The 15,922-nt window shown below is 43.6% G+C and overlaps 1 protein-coding gene across 2 annotated transcripts; it reads right to left on the minus strand.

Moving 5' to 3' along the window:
• Positions 1–1,202: 1,202 nt before the first annotated feature.
• ric8a (RIC8 guanine nucleotide exchange factor A) lies at positions 1,203–15,552 on the minus strand. Of its 2 annotated transcripts, XM_055933355.1 has the most exons (12): positions 15,298–15,552; positions 11,784–11,831; positions 11,371–11,388; positions 7,607–7,894; positions 6,836–7,225; positions 6,545–6,639; positions 5,444–5,594; positions 4,649–4,744; positions 4,324–4,468; positions 3,922–4,066; positions 3,608–3,727; positions 1,203–2,177 (listed from the first exon to the last, which is right to left on the minus strand). In XM_055933355.1, the coding sequence occupies exons 1-12, from the start codon at positions 15,385–15,387 to the stop codon at positions 1,949–1,951; spliced, it is 1,815 nt and encodes a 604-aa protein (XP_055789330.1). In that variant the 5' UTR covers positions 15,388–15,552; the 3' UTR covers positions 1,203–1,948. The 2 variants fall into 2 exon arrangements, with proteins under 2 accessions (XP_055789330.1, XP_055789333.1); XM_055933358.1 differs by lacking the exon at positions 11,371–11,388.
• Between the last annotated feature and the right edge of the window lie 370 nt (positions 15,553–15,922).

The following is a 15,922-nucleotide window of genomic DNA, read 5'->3' on the forward strand; positions in this document are numbered from 1 at the left end:
CTCCAAGGCCCACCCATGGCTGCACCCCTGCCCAGTCATGTGAAATCCATAGATTAGGGCCCAATTAACATTTTTCAATTGACTTATTTCCTTACATGAACTGTAACTGAGTAAAAACTTAGAAATTGTTGCATGTTGCGTTTATATTTTTGTTCAGTATAGAGTTGATTTGATTATAAAAAATAGTTTTTGTGACATAAATGTGTTGTATACGTTTAGATTTTGAAAATATGTCAACAACATTGCCTAACTTTTTTAATGAAAAGTTTTGATATTCCTGAAGCTGAAAAAAACTGAAAAGAACTTTGATTCCTCCCAGAAAACACTTTCCAGTACATTGCATCAGCCACCAGAGGGCAGCTTTTACTGTCAACGAGACAGGCTATGTATCCATATGACAGGGCTGCCCCCACCACTCTTCCTGGAGATCTACCGTTCTGTAGGTTTTCAATCCAACCCTAACCTAACGTACATGATTCAGCTAGTTAAGGTCTTGGTGAGCAGCTAATAAGAGAAATTAGAGTTGGGACTGAAAACCTACGCGATGTAGAACTCCAGGAAGAAGGTTGGGCAGCCCTGACATATGGTAGTCTGATTATCCCCTTCCTCTATTTACATAATGTCAGAAGACAGAAGAAGCTCATCTCTGCAGTATAGCTGTGTTCACCTAAAATGACACCTCTAATTCTGAGCCGGGAGGCTGGTGTTTGTTATGCGTTAGTGGCCAGTAAAGCGAACGCTTGATAAGACCTGGGTCGTGTTCATTAGGCACCAAAAGGAAGCAAATGGACTGAAACAGGGAGGGACTACCTGGAGTTGTCTAATAAGAATCCTTTAGTTGTAAATTCCATGGCAAACATTTTTTACAGTGTTTCCTGTTGGGTGTGCCCTAATGAACACAACCCAGGCCTTGAATCAAGTCCCTTAGCCGCTCGCTTCCTGTAGCCATGGAAATCCCCATTTCCCCCTCTATTGTATTAGTGGTCAATAAATAATTATAGGTGGAGGTTAAATCTAATATAGCACAATGTTTACTGCAACAAATATTTTTTGTAATATAAGATATTTATTAATAATTCATCTTTATTACTGTTTAATTACCATTTTGTCATGGACTTTCTCAGTAGATACCTGATAATTACTGTAAAAGTCAAATAAAATGCCAAGAATATTTATTTATAAAAGATGCCAATTCAAGAGAATGATTTTGAAACGTTTTTACTGAACCTCACATTAGAGTTGGTATACAATATAAATTAGGGTAAATATATAAGTGGATTATTTGCATCCAACCTTTAAATTGCCATGAAACCACCTAAAATCAACAGACAGATTGTTTTCTCATTCCCATTCTGAACTGTGCACATAACTGAGATAGTATCGTGGCACACCATATCAAGATCACCCATCCCAAAAAACGTCAGTTATCACATAACATGAAAAACACCTCATAATATCATCAGATATTATACTTCATTTTGAGGCTCTCTGATCACTAGTTTAGAACAATGCAACTACTGAAACAGTATTAATTGATTCATCATTTAATTCTATAAATAATGTAAATATAATTTGCTCAGTATATGAACAACGTTAAAAAAGAACAGGGTCAAATAAGGGAAACTCATCACGCAGTTTCATTCTGTCTTTTGAGAATGTAAAGAAGATTAAAGTCTTGAAACAACATTTAATGTGAAAGGAGCCCGATATGTAAAGTAGTTCACCTACAAAAGGCAGAAAACATACCCAAACACACTGATGGAAGTTAATCACAGCCCAGAACATTACTATACACTTAAGAAAGATAGTTAACATTTCACATGCTACTCAAACACTGTAACTATTTTAGTACACAGTCATTGTCTTACATCAGATGATGATTCCGCCTGCACCGATAAGCTTCAGAGCCTGTGACAGAAGTTGCACAACAGGTGACAGTCCATTTGATTCATTCTACCTCCCCCTCGTCATCGCTGCCTGAGCCTTGCTGATGATCTTGTTGTTCTTTTTGATGTTCTTGTTGTTGTTCTTGTTGTTGTGGTTCTAGACGTAGTTGTGTTTGGAGGTGTAGTTGTTGTCCCTGTGGTATCTGGTCTCTCATTCGTCGCAGGTCGCCAGAATTCATCTGTGTCATCGAACCATCACTCCCCAGCATCATTGGCTGGATAATATTGGACCTGAAAGATAGAAAAGTCTCAACTCAAAAGACATTTATGATGATTCATTATTCTAATACATATGGCTGCAGTGCTGTGATCATTATCATGTATTATTGATAATATTACATGTTTACATTGTATTGAAAATCACTATTGTTAGGAAAGGAGGTAGTGGATTAAGCAACAGGTAGACAGTCTTTTTCCACATTTCCAAAGTAATTTTCCACATTTCAACAGTCCCTTTCCACATTTCAACAGTCCCTTTCCACATTTCAACAGTCCCTTTCCACATGTCAACAGTCCATTTCCACATGTCAACAGTCCATTTCCACATGTCAACAGTCCATTTACACATGTCAACAGTCCATTTCCACATGTCAACAGTCCATTTACACATGTCAACAGTCCATTTACACATGTCAACAGTCCATTTCCACATGTCAACAGTCCATTTCCACATGTCAACAGTCCATTTCCACATGTCAACAGTCCATTTCCACATGTCAACAGTCCATTTCCACATTTCCAGTCCATTTCCAGATTCCAACCTCCCGGGTGGCGCAGTGGTCTAGGGCACTGCATCGCAGTGCTAGCTGCGCCACCAGAGTCTCTGGGTTCGCGCCCAGGCTGGGCTGGGTTCGCGCCCAGGCTCTGTCGCAGCTGGCTGCAACCGGGAGGTCTGTGGGGCGATGCACAATTGGCATAGCGTCGGGGGGGTTTGGCCGGTAGGGATATCCTTGTCTCAGTATGTAAAATGTAATAAAATGTATGCACTCTACTGTAAGTCGCTCTGGAAAGGAGCGTCTGCTAAATAACAAAAAAAAAAATATTATAGTCTGCTAACCAGTATTATGTTGCACAATCGTACATGAATACTCTGTTAGCTGTTTTTTTACATTTAAGTCATTTAGCAGACGCTCTTATCCAGAGCGACTTACAAATTAGAAAATTCATACATATTCATCATGGTCCCCCCGTGGGAATTGAACCCACAACCCTGGCGTTGCAAGCGCCATGCTCTACCAACTGAGCCACATGGGAGAGTAGAATAACTTTAATATTGCAGATAGATTGTAGCTTCCATCAATGTAATTGTCTGCATCATTTCCAATCCCCCATATATATTTAAAAGAAATATCTATATATATATATATATATACTCTGTTAGTTGTTGATAACAGCTCCTGCCTCAGCTCATTAATGATGCATGAACCACAGTGGGAAGGGAAGCGATGAGGACACCTGCTGGGAGCCTGTGGCACTGCTGCAGTGAGCTATCTGTGTCTGTGGCCCTGTTCCAATAAATGCATCCTTCCTTACGTTGTTCTCTGGAGTAATCCCTGATCTCACACAACTGGGTTGCTGTAGGATATCTAGCAGAGTCCTGGGCTTCACCTATCCAACCGTTTCAGATCAGCGATTAGGCTACGTTGAAAATACATCTTTACCTGGAGAGCTTATCAAACATGTTGACCAGCTTCATGGCCTCCAGCTCCTTCTGTTCCTCTGTCATTCCCTCCATGGGGTTGGGCTGCTCATCCTCCACTCTGCCTGTCACAGGGTTAATTCTGGCCAGGACAGAGAACACAATGCTACTCATTCTGAATGAGGCCAAGATGGGCGAAACAAAATGTCAATGATTTTTAACTCTTCTAAATAAGGCATGTATGCATTAATATCAAGAGCAAAAGCTGTGTCTGTTTCCCCCAAGGACAGAGAACAGAGCAGGGCTCCATTATTAATAAAGTTAAATTCAACTCACTGAGATTTGGCCTCACGGTACTCTTCTGTGTCACTGTCCTCATCCTCAGAGTAGACGCCTGGGTTGCCCCCCCCTCGCAGAAGCCCCCGGGCGGCCAGGAGACCCGCTGCGTTGCCATAGCCTGTGTACTTAATGAACCTGGATACTGCACGGGATGGAAATAGCGTGGAAGGGGGTGTGGATGGGGGAGAATTATATTACAAATCCTATAGTTTCCTTATTATGGTAGTCTCATGTTACCATACTTCCAAATCTGGTTCATCACTTGGCTATTGAGAAAGCCAGAAATCAAGGTTCCGACTATGATGGACAACAGTGAACAACACGGCAATAGAGGGTACACACTTCAGGGCTTTATGAACTGTAGAAAATGAGAAAGCAGAGAAAAACACCACCACTCACCACTTTCTTTACACAGAACGAATAGGAACTCTGCTGCACAGTTCTTGACATCAGTGTCAATGTTGGTCATCAGACGAACAAGCTTGTTACGAAGGGCGTTCCCCACTTCTGGTAGGTTCTTCACGTCCCGAAGAGGAGGGAGGACCTACACACACACACACGCACACACACACACACACACACACACACACACACACACACACACACACACACACACACACACACACACACACACACACACACACATGAAGAACCAACTCAATGGGACATTCAGTAATTGACATGCAATTGGATGAATGATGAGATGAAACATCCAATCACCTACCTTCATCCTGAGGAACTTCCTGGTCTCCCTGTGGATGCGGGCGCTCTCAGTCAGCAGATTAAGAGAGGGGAGCATGGTCTCCTTCAGTTTCTTGCCCTGGAAACCCATACACATAACTGTTATTAGACAGATAATACAACAACCTCTTCAGCTAGCAGCTAGACCCACACCGACCGATACGGTGGGTGTTACTTGACAGATATTATCAAAGTCTCAAACAAAATTTGGTTTTGTGTGCCGAGATGAATTATTGCCATGTCTCTTATGGATGAGACTAGACTGTTTCATTACTGAGGCCTTCCAGCTGTGTCCTGGTTGTTTACCCAGATCCCCAAAGACACCTCGTAACAACCTCCTTCAACAACAACATCCCATTTGGAGAGGTAATCATATCCCAACCACACAGCCAGACACCCTCTGCAGGGACATTATTACATCACCTGTAAACACCTCGGTGGATGGCACACAGAGAGCAGCTCCAGGAGCAAAGACTCTACAAGAGATTCAAGAGATGGCAATAAACTGATACACACTAATGCACATCCAACAATGTGTGTATGCAACTGTTTATGCCACCTTTATGAAAACACGTTGTCTATGTAATGCAGATTAGAGTTTTCCTTCATTCCATTATAGGGCACCGTAAACTACGCCCACTGACCGTTGAGCTTTCATCCGACCAATCGCATTAGTTCTGCCCTCGAGGCAAAGATGCCATCAGAACAAGATTGAAATCTCCACTGAGCATTTCTAACGGCATGCCAACCTGTTGTTGAGGGTTAAAACCCAGCTCACCCTGTCTAGCCTCTTCTCCATGTACTCCAGGAGCATGTTGACGGCATCCATGTTGACCCCCATGTATTCTATTGAGCCCTGCTGAACCTTGGGCATCAGTAGCACATCCAGACAGGACAGAGGGAGGTTCCCCAGTAGGTTCAGCGAATGACTGCAGCCCAGGAGAAACACAAAGGGTTATCACAGGAATGCAGCCCAGGAGAAACACAAAGGGTTTTCACAGGAATGCAGCCCAGGAGAAACACAAAGGGTTTTCACAGGAATGCAGCCCAGGAGAAACACAAAGGGTTTTCACAGTAATACAGCCCAGGAGAAACACAAAGGGGTTATCACATGAATGCAGCCCAGGAGAAACACAAAGGGTTTTCACAGGAATGCAGCCCAGGAGAAACACAAAGGGGTTTCACAGGAATGCAGCCCAGGAGAAACACAAAGGGTTTTCACAGGAATGCAGCCCAGGAGAAACACAAAGGGTTTTCACAGGAATGCAGCCCAGGAGAAACACAAAGGGTTTTCACAGGAATGCAGCCCAGAAGAAACACAAAGGGTTTTCACAGGAATGCAGCCCAGGAGAAACACAAAGGGTTTTCACAGGAATGCAGCCCAGGAGAAACACAAAGGGTTTTCACAGGAATGCAGCCCAGGAGAAACACAAAGGGTTTTCACAGGAATACATCCCAGGAGAAACACAAAGGGTTATCACAGGAATGCAGCCCAGAAGAAACACAAAGGATTTTCACAGGAATGCAGCCCAGAAGAAACACAAAGGGTTTTCACAGTAATACAGCCCAGGAGAAACACAAAGGGTTTTCACAGGAATGCAGCCCAGAAGAAACACAAAGGGTTTTCACAGGACACAGTGTAGCTCAGGTCAAACTCAATTCCTGGAGGGCAAAGTGTCATCGGGGATTCGCTGCTCCTTTACTTGATTGAACAATTAAGGTCAACCTGGTCATCACCTGGCTGTCTAGGCCTTAATTGGACACAAATTGAAAGGAAATAAGAAAACCAGCAGAGACATGGGACAGCCCTCCAGGAAGTGAGTTTGACACCCCTGATTTAGGTTCAGAACGCCTTTACTAAGATAATAAGACCTGTTACCTGTGAAACTCCTCTGTGTCGTCCTGTGCGTCAGCGCTGCTCATCAGACAGTGTCTGAGGATGGCTCCCAGGTGTCTGAACGCCGCTGCCTCCTCCTATAGGTTCAGCAGAGGAACTGTGATTGATTATCATTATATTGATATATGTAAACAACACTATGCAAAGTTTACAGTATACAGTAATATGCTATGGTGGACAGGGTTAGAGCCAATTCCATTTCAATTCAGTTTACCTCCTGCATTGATAAAATTGACCCAAACCCTGATGGCGGATCCACTCTTCAGTGCTCACCTCGTCCACCTCCCGGCGGTTGGCGTCGTAGGTGATATTGAAGAGGATCTTGAGGATCTCCATGGCTCTCTCGATCTTCTCCCGGCTGAGAGGGGGCAGTTCGGCCGGTTCCTCAGAGTCCGGATCGACCTCCACCCCGGCCCGCCCCACCTCGAAGGTATCAGGCCAACACAGTCCCAATGTAGCATCCAGGTGGTTGGACAGCAGACTGACCCCCCGCAACTCCCTCAACAGCTGGGTTCGCAACGCCACACGCTGGGCGGTGAGAAGGAACATGAGGCGCAGGTCGAAGAACCTTACGTAGTGGTTCCACTGGTCCTCGCCACACTGCTTGAGACGCTCCGCGATGCCAACAATCAGCTGCAAGTCCTGGCCCACCTGCACAGCCACCTTGGTTAAAGAAAGAGATAAATCATTAGGAATGCATCCTAAATCACACTTTATTCATATTACAGTGCACTACTTTTGAATCTGGCCCCATATAGGTTATGTCCCAAATAACCCCATATTCCCTATATAGTGCACTACTTTTGATCAAAGCCCTTTAGACTGGTCAAAATAAGTGCACTTTAAAGGGAACAGGGTGCCATTTGGAACACATATTGTATCATTATGGTGCAGGAATAAAAAGCTGGGGAGTAGTTATATACAGCATTCTCTATATTCAGACCTCTTATTTCTTTATCTAAATATTATTTTTGCCCAGCACCGACCAGTATTCTCCAGTGTGGTTAAGCCTTTATCATCACATCACCCTGTTTTTTTATCCACCTTGTTGTGCAAGCAGATGTTGCAGATGCTCTTCAGCGCCTCTACGATAACCTCCAGGTCCGGGTTCTCAGCGAAAGGGACGAGGACCACGCCGCCCTCGCAGTCCACATTGCCGTGGGAGATTGCGATGCCAGCGTGCCGGCTGAGGGTCTGCATGGCGGTGTGCGTGATGAAGGGTGCCACGTTGTTCTTGTCACGTGACAAGATGCGGATGGTCTCCAGACAGGCAAGCTGGCAGGACGGCTGGAGGTCTCGCTTCAGGAAGCCCAACACTAGCTCTCCTAACCTCTGAGGACACAGGTGGACCAAAGAGACAGCATCACTACACCTAACTACTCAATATGCAAGTATGACGACACTGCCAAACGTTTCTATACCAATGAGGTGCTTGTCTGTGTAACTAAACTACATGCATGTCAGTACAGTCCCAAACAGGCCTTTCCCCATCTCCAGAGGAGAGGATGGGATGGGAAAATTGCTTATTTTCATGAGATTCAACATCAATGGGGAATAGGTGTTTAGGAGGTTCTTCCACTAGTTCTGCATAATGTATAGGTTTAAAGTTCCAGAAAGTCCTCTGTTTGGGCTTAAAACTGTGTAAAATAGACCAAGTCAGAATCAAAGCCACCAAGCTACCCTGTGATCTGTGAGTAACAACAATCATTTAATCATCAGAGACTCTCTCTTCCTTTCTAGAGAGATCGCAGTAACACCCTATACAAAGCCTTTTAATAATCCACACACGATGCCTCTGACCAAGAACCGTCTCGTTTGACTGATATGATGACGGGAAACAGTCTAGATCAAATCTCTGCATGTCTGTGGGCCGTGATAGTGACTTGCAGCTGTCTGCACAAAAGCTGCCACACTGGGACGAGCTTGGACTTATTATTCACTGGGGTCTCAGATGCTTCCAATATACATAAATAAAGTACAAATGCCAAGTAATCAATAGCCAGTATATTTGAATGCCATCATTGTGAATTTGAATCAATCTAAATCAAATTAAGAGTTGAAAAAAGACTACAGTCCAGCATCGCTTTGTCATTATGAAGGTAGATGACAGTCCAGCATCACTTTGTCATTATGAAGGTAGACTACAGTCCAGCATCACTTTGTCATTATGAAGGTAGACTACAGTCCAGCATTGCTTTGTCATTATGAAGGTAGACTACAGTCAAGCATCACTTTGCCATTACGAAGGTAGACTACAGTCCAGCATCCCTTTGTCATTATGAAGGTAGACTACAGTCCAGCATCACTTTGTCATTATGAAGGTAGACTACAGTCCAGCATCACTTTGTCATTATGAAGGTAGACTACAGTCAAAAATCGCTTTGCCATTATGAAGGTAGACTACAGTCAAGCATCGCTTTGTCATTATGAAGGTAGACTACAGTCCAGCATCGCTTTGTCATTATGAAGGTAGACTACACTCCAGCATCGCTTTGCCATTATGAAGGTAGACTACAGTCAAAAATCGCTTTGCCATTATGAAGGTAGACTACACTCCAGCATCGCTTTGCCATTATGAAGGTAGACTACAGTCCAGCATCACTTTGTCATTATGAAGGTAAACTAGTCCAGCATCACTTTGTCATTATGACGGTAGACTACAGTCCAGCATCACTTTGTCATTATGAAGGTAGACTACAGTCAAGCATCGCTTTGTCATTATGAAGGTAGACTACAGTCCAGCATCACTTTGTCATTATGAAGGTAGACTACAGTCCAGCATCGCTTTGTCATTATGAAGGTAGACTACACTCCAGCATCACTTTGCCATTATGAAGGTAGACTACAGTCCAGCATCACTTTGTCATTATGAAGGTAGACTACAGTCCAGCATCGCTTTGTCATTATGAAGGTAGACTACAGTCAAAAATCGATTTGTCATTATGAAGGTAGACTACACTCCAGCATCACTTTGTCATTATGAAGGTAAACTAGTCCAGCATCACTTTGTCATTATGAAGGTAGACTACAGTCCAGCATCGCTTTGTCATTATGAAGGTAAACTAGTCCAGCATCACTTTGTCATTATGAAGGTAGACTACAGTCCAGCATTGCTATGTCATCGTCAGAAAGACACACCATAACCCATCCATAACCAAGTAAAGTTCAGGATCATGAGTCTGTGCACGTCAGATGTTTTCCTGTCCCGATATAACACAGTGCACCCAGTGGGCCCTGAATGTCCTGAGGCAGTAAGTTAAAAGCTTCAGAAACAGAATCATAGATGCCTAATTCAGGAGTCTGGGCCATTTAGAATACCTCCCAAATAGTACCCCATTCCCTCTGGTGTGCACTACTTTTGACCAGGGCTCTTGTCAAAAGTAGTGCACTGTAATAGGGAATAGGGAACCATTTGAACCCAGCAGATGTAGGGCTCACAGCATAATGTCTTTCCCACCCCTTCGGGAGAGAGAATGAGGACGAGTCAGTTGTTGAATGTTGAGAATGATTGATGGTTGCTGCTCACTCAGCTTGCCTGTGCTTTGCTCTATACTTGGGGAAATTATGATAATGAGAATCGACAATGCCCTCATCAATGAATTGCCTAAATAGCTTGCGTTGTGTGAGGTCTCCAGAGATAGCATGTGGCTACCGAAATAAATAGCTTTGAGGGATAGGACACAGCAAAAGTAGGACATCAGATAAGAATGACATAATAGCTTGTAACCAATTAGGCTGAAGCAAGTCACAGATACAAGTCACAGATCCCTATTTCTCCAAAACACAGTACATGAATGCACACTTCCTGTCGGTCAGGACTTCTCCATGTAACTCCAAACCGAAATAAATTCACCACGGAATAGTGGCTTTGTCCCAAATGGCCCCCTATTTCCTATATAGTGCACTGCTTTAGACTGGAGCCCAATGGACCCAGATCAAAAGTAGTGCACTACATAGGGAATAGGGGGCCATTTGGGATACCGCCAGTATCTGCTAAGTTCTCTCATAATGCCTTCTTTCAGAAAGGGTGCTGTGTCAACCGTGGACTAACTGCATCCCACATTTAACTTGACCATGGCATTGAGAAAACTCGACCATGGCATTGAGAAAACTCGACCATGGCATTGAGAAAACTCTACCATGGCATTGAGAAAACTCGACCATGGCATTGAGAAAACTCGACCATGGCATTGAGAAAACTTGAACAAATCGTCCAGTCCCGGACATGCTGGAAAGATGCTGTTGATGACGGCCTATACTCCAGCAGTTGTAAGCCCTAAGTAAGTTTGTGGCAATAACATTTGTGGAGAGGGACTATAACGTTACATACAGCTATGGACAGCATATCCAAGGATGATCAAATGATATGGAGTCTCAAATAAGTATGGGCTATATTTCAACACACAACGAGGAGCGATGGGCCTAAGTAAACTTCAACACGTCAGTGATAAGACTGATAATTGTGATGGATATCAGACAACATGCTGTCAATAGTGGCAGAAGTGCAGCAGAACATGGGTGAGTCATCATCAACTAGCTGTAAAAACATCCAGGAAGAGGGTCTGATGCCCCTGTAGATGTAAAGACAAATGTCTTGGTCACTTGCTGCAGGTTGTCTCTCATGAAAATACTGTTATATGTGTACTTCTACGAACCCAAAGTGTATTTCTTGATATAATGGAACAACAATTATTAATTACTTACATTATGCCAAATGTCTAAATACATCATTAAGAATGGAATTTGCTGTAGAGATAAACTTTGGGTTCAAATATACTGAAATACTACCATTACACATGTATGTATACCTCTTGTAACTTCCCATCCTAGTGTACAGGAACGCAAGAAGAAAGAGATGAAAGATGAAAAAGAGAGTTAGGGCAGAGGGGATTTGGTGAGACTGACCAGCATGGGTTATACTATACTCTATACATTATGGTTGATACCAACTACCAACTTTGGTGTTTGGGCTGTATCCCACTGTGATTCTACATCATCCAGATTACAAGCAAACAGTAGAGTTAAAAAGCTGATCATTCCAATGCCTCACTGACCAACGACAGTACAAGGGAGATAGGGTGCCTTTTCAGATGTAGCCTATTCCCTAGACAGTGCACTACTTTTGACTATGCCCCATAGGGCTCCGGTCAAAAGAAGTGCACTACAGAGGGAATAGGGTGCCGTTAACCGACACGTCCATAGTAAAAAATAACATTTGTACCTCTCTCTGCTCCTCTTCATCTGTGGTAAATGTGAAGCATTGGGTCATCTAGGAGGAGACGAGAAAGTAAAGAGAAAACATTATAAAACATTTCACAACAAAACAGCTACCCCAATACATCATTCATTGTGAATTAGCATACAGTACAGTAAAGTAGAGTGTTTGTGTTCCTGTGGTGAGAGCTTTTGCCTTATTTAATCCCTGCAATGATCTGCAATGTAAAGGTATGAGGACGGTGAATTATTTTTAGATGCTGCCAAATAATGAGATGAGTGAGTCATTGTCATCCTGCTCTCTCCCTCTCTCTCCCTCTCTGAGAAAAGGAATATCCATCATTGTTTTACCAAAAGACGAAAGCATATGGAACACTTCAGGGTGAACGATTATTACAGTTTACCTACAGTAAGCCTGTTACCAGACCAACCCTATGTTATGCTACAGTACGCCTGTTACCAGACCAACTCTATGTTATGCTACAGTAAGCCTGTTACCAGCCCAACCCTATGTTATGCTACAGTACGCCTGTTACCAGACCAACCCTATGTTATGCTGCAGTACGCCTGTTACCAGCCCAACCCTATGTTATGCTACAGTAAGCCTGGTACCAGACCAACCCTATGTTATGCTACAGTACGCCTGTTACCAGACCAACCCTATGTTATGCTACAGTAAGCCTGTTACCAGACCAACCCTATGTTATGCTACAGTAAGCCTGGTACCAGACCAACCCTATGTTATGCTACAGTAAGCCTGGTACCAGACCAACCCTATGTTATGCTACAGTACGCCTGTTACCAGACCAACCCTATGTTATGCTACAGTAAGCCTGTTACCAGCCCAACCCTATGTTATTCTACAGTACGCCTGTTACCAGACCAACCCTATGTTATGCTACAGTAAGCCTGTTACCAGACCAACTCTATGTTATGCTACAGTAAGCCTGTTACCAGCCCAACCCTATGTTATGCTACAGTACGCCTGTTACCAGACCAACCCTATGTTATGCTGCAGTACGCCTGTTACCAGCCCAACCCTATGTTATGCTACAGTAAGCCTGGTACCAGACCAACCCTATGTTATGCTACAGTACGCCTGTTACCAGACCAACCCTATGTTATGCTGCAGTACGCCTGTTACCAGCCCAACCCTATGTTATGCTACAGTAAGCCTGGTACCAGACCAACCCTATGTTATGCTACAGTACGCCTGTTACCAGACCAACCCTATGTTATGCTACAGTAAGCCTGTTACCAGACCGACCCTATGTTATGCTACAGTACGCCTGTTACCAGCCCAACCCTATGTTATGCTGCAGTACGCCTGTTACCAGACCAACCCTATGTTATGTTACAGTAAGCCTGTTACCAGACCAACCCTATGTTATGCTGCAGTACGCCTGTTACCAGACCAACCCTATGTTATGCTACAGTAAGCCTGTTACCAGACCAACCCTATGTTATGCTACAGTACGCCTGTTACCAGCCCAACCCTATGTTATGCTGCAGTACGCCTGTTACCAGACCAACCCTATGTTATGTTACAGTAAGCCTGTTACCAGACCAACCCTATGTTATGCTGCAGTACGCCTGTTACCAGACCAACCCTATGTTATGCTGCAGTACGCCTGTTACCAGACCAACCCTATGTTATGCTACAGTACGCCTGTTACCAGACCAACTCTTTGTTATTCTACAGTACGCCTGTTACCAGACCAACCCTATGTTATGCTACAGTACGCCTGGTACCAGACCAACTCTTTGCTATTCTACAGTACGCCTGTTACCAGACCAACCCTATGTTATGCTACAGTAAGCCTGTTACCAGACCAACTCTTTGTTATTCTACAGTACGCCTGGTACCAGACCAACCCTTTGTTATTCTACAGTAATCCTGGTACCAGGCCAACCCTTTGTTATTCTACAGTAATCCTGGTACCAGACCAACTCTTTGCTATTCTACAGTAATCCTGGTGCCAGGCCAACCCTTTGTAATGTTACAGTACGCCTGGTACCAGATCTGTTTGTGCTATCTTGCCAACTCCTTGTCACTCATTGGCACACCAAACAATGGTTGCCATGACAATACCATTTGGAGTCGGAAAGAGAGCAGAAGCAGCCTGGGGGGCAGGCTAAAGCTACAGGATCAAATGAGAACCATTTAGATGGACAGGATTTGAAGGGCCTCAAAGCTTCAGCAATCTATTTGTGTTTCTCAGAAGACTTAATCCTGTTATGCCAATAGATAGGAACACACAGAAGTCTAGGTAGGGCTGACTACTGATGCTCGATGGGTAGTCTCTGTGAGGTAACTCTGTCTAAGGAAAGACAAATCAAACAAGCTTCACTCTAAACTATGACTCAATAAGTATTGACTCAATGGGATGAATTTGTAAAGCTGAATTGTTTCTGCTTTGCCTTCAATCCAATTTGACTCAATTATGCCTGTTTCAAAGTCACATTAGTAGTAGTCAGATGGCATAAGTCTATGCAGAGAAGTGTATGTTGTGAAAGGCACTTTGTGTGTGCAGGAACGTCCACTGCTGAGATATGGCCCTATCATTTTACTGATCAACTATTTCCAGTCAGACATCATCACATTAGGATGTCAGAATTGGGACTAATGTGTTTGTCCACAGACGTATGTAGGCTGAATACCTACTATAAATAATAATACAGTGGAATAAGAGGGAATAATACAGTAATATCACCCACACACACACACGCACGCACGCGCACGCACGCACGCACGCACGCACGCACACACACACACACACACACACACACACACACACACAGTGGGGATTGTTGACTAAAGAGGGTTACAGGGTATGAGGTCGGTTGATCAGGCAATGGCCTCCAGAGTAGACTGAGCAGACAGCAGGGTGGTAGCATAGAGATCCCATTAAATGATACTTATGGGTGGTAGTCTGAGGGTTAGGAAGGCTGACTGGCTCAGCCTCAGGGAAATATACTCAAAGTGTGTCTGCATATTGCTAGGCTTCCCTTGGCGTTCTCCTGCTATGATATCATACAGATATCCTACAAATCAATGCCTGTAATGATATCGAGAAAGAGAGAAAGCTACTGTAGCCTTCCTATCCATGACAACAGCATGAAGTGCACAAAATGCTACAATGTCATGTTGACATATTTATGAATAGGCCTACAACAGAATAGAAGACTCGAAACAGTTGCTGATCTATTATGGCTGCTGGTGCTCAACTGACAGTTAGTTGACTGCCACACTGTATTACCTACCCTATGTAAGTGCGTGTGCGTTTATGCATTTATGCGTCGCTCCCCAAAATAACACTTATTATAAGAGCTCAGGACGTCTACGAGGTTGAACAGTACGTTCGCATGTTTCTGTTGCAATTGATCATCAAAGTGTCATGACGTTACATTATTGTCAAAAGATATGTTCAATCGTATTACTGTCAAATTGCATAGGAATTCAACTTAGAAGAAAATATATTTCATACTGTACTTGATAATGGATAACGACAACAATTTACCTTTTTATTGTACGTCTGCAGTGCCATCAATGCGGCATCTTGATCGCCCGTTTCCATGTTTTCTATTATGACATTTAAATCCATGTTCATTTTTGTTGTGTTCCCTGTCCACCCGAATGGTTAGCGCCTCGCGGATGTCATGTACAGGGCTCTACCGTACTGATAGCTACATGCACATATGACTCTGTGTGATAGTCACTCCGCTCTGATCCTGGAACTCAAAAACCAGCGATGATAAGATTAGCGGAGGATTGCAAATGTGCCGCACAGCACCCTGGGATTTGTAGTTCCATTTCGGTAAAAAGCATAATATGGAGATATTATTTACACAGAAAATGATCTGGATTTGGAGAAAGTCATATAGAAATATGTATTTACAGCCAAACTGTAGACCAATACACCAGCCCCCCCAACCCCTATTTTACGCTGCTGCTACTCTCTGTTTATCATGTATGCATAGTCACTTTAACTATACATTCATATACATACAATCTCAATTGGCCTGACCAACCAGTGCCCCCGCACATTGGATAACCGGGTAATCTGCATGGTGTCCCGCCATCCACCATCCGCCCTACTTTTGCCCTACTCTCTGTTCATCATATATGCAAAGTCACTTTAACCA

This window comes from Salvelinus fontinalis, chromosome 9, assembly GCF_029448725.1.
Source record: "Salvelinus fontinalis isolate EN_2023a chromosome 9, ASM2944872v1, whole genome shotgun sequence".
In the NCBI taxonomy this organism is placed as follows: Eukaryota; Metazoa; Chordata; class Actinopteri; order Salmoniformes; family Salmonidae; genus Salvelinus; species Salvelinus fontinalis.

What these genes read in the sequence shown, in the direction of transcription:
- ric8a (XM_055933355.1), bottom strand. Translation starts at nt 15,387, where the DNA reads ATGAACATGGATTTAAATGTCATAATAGAAAACATGGAAACGGGCGAT. An exon ending in ACCGCCGGGAGGTGGACGAG is followed by an intron (nt 6,640 to 6,835) that starts GTGAGCACTGAA and finishes CTGAACCTATAG; the next exon opens with GAGGAGGCAGCGGCGTTCAG. An exon ending in ATGTTTGATAAGCTCTCCAG is followed by an intron (nt 2,178 to 3,607) that starts GTAAAGATGTAT and finishes TCTATCTTTCAG; the next exon opens with GTCCAATATTATCCAGCCAA.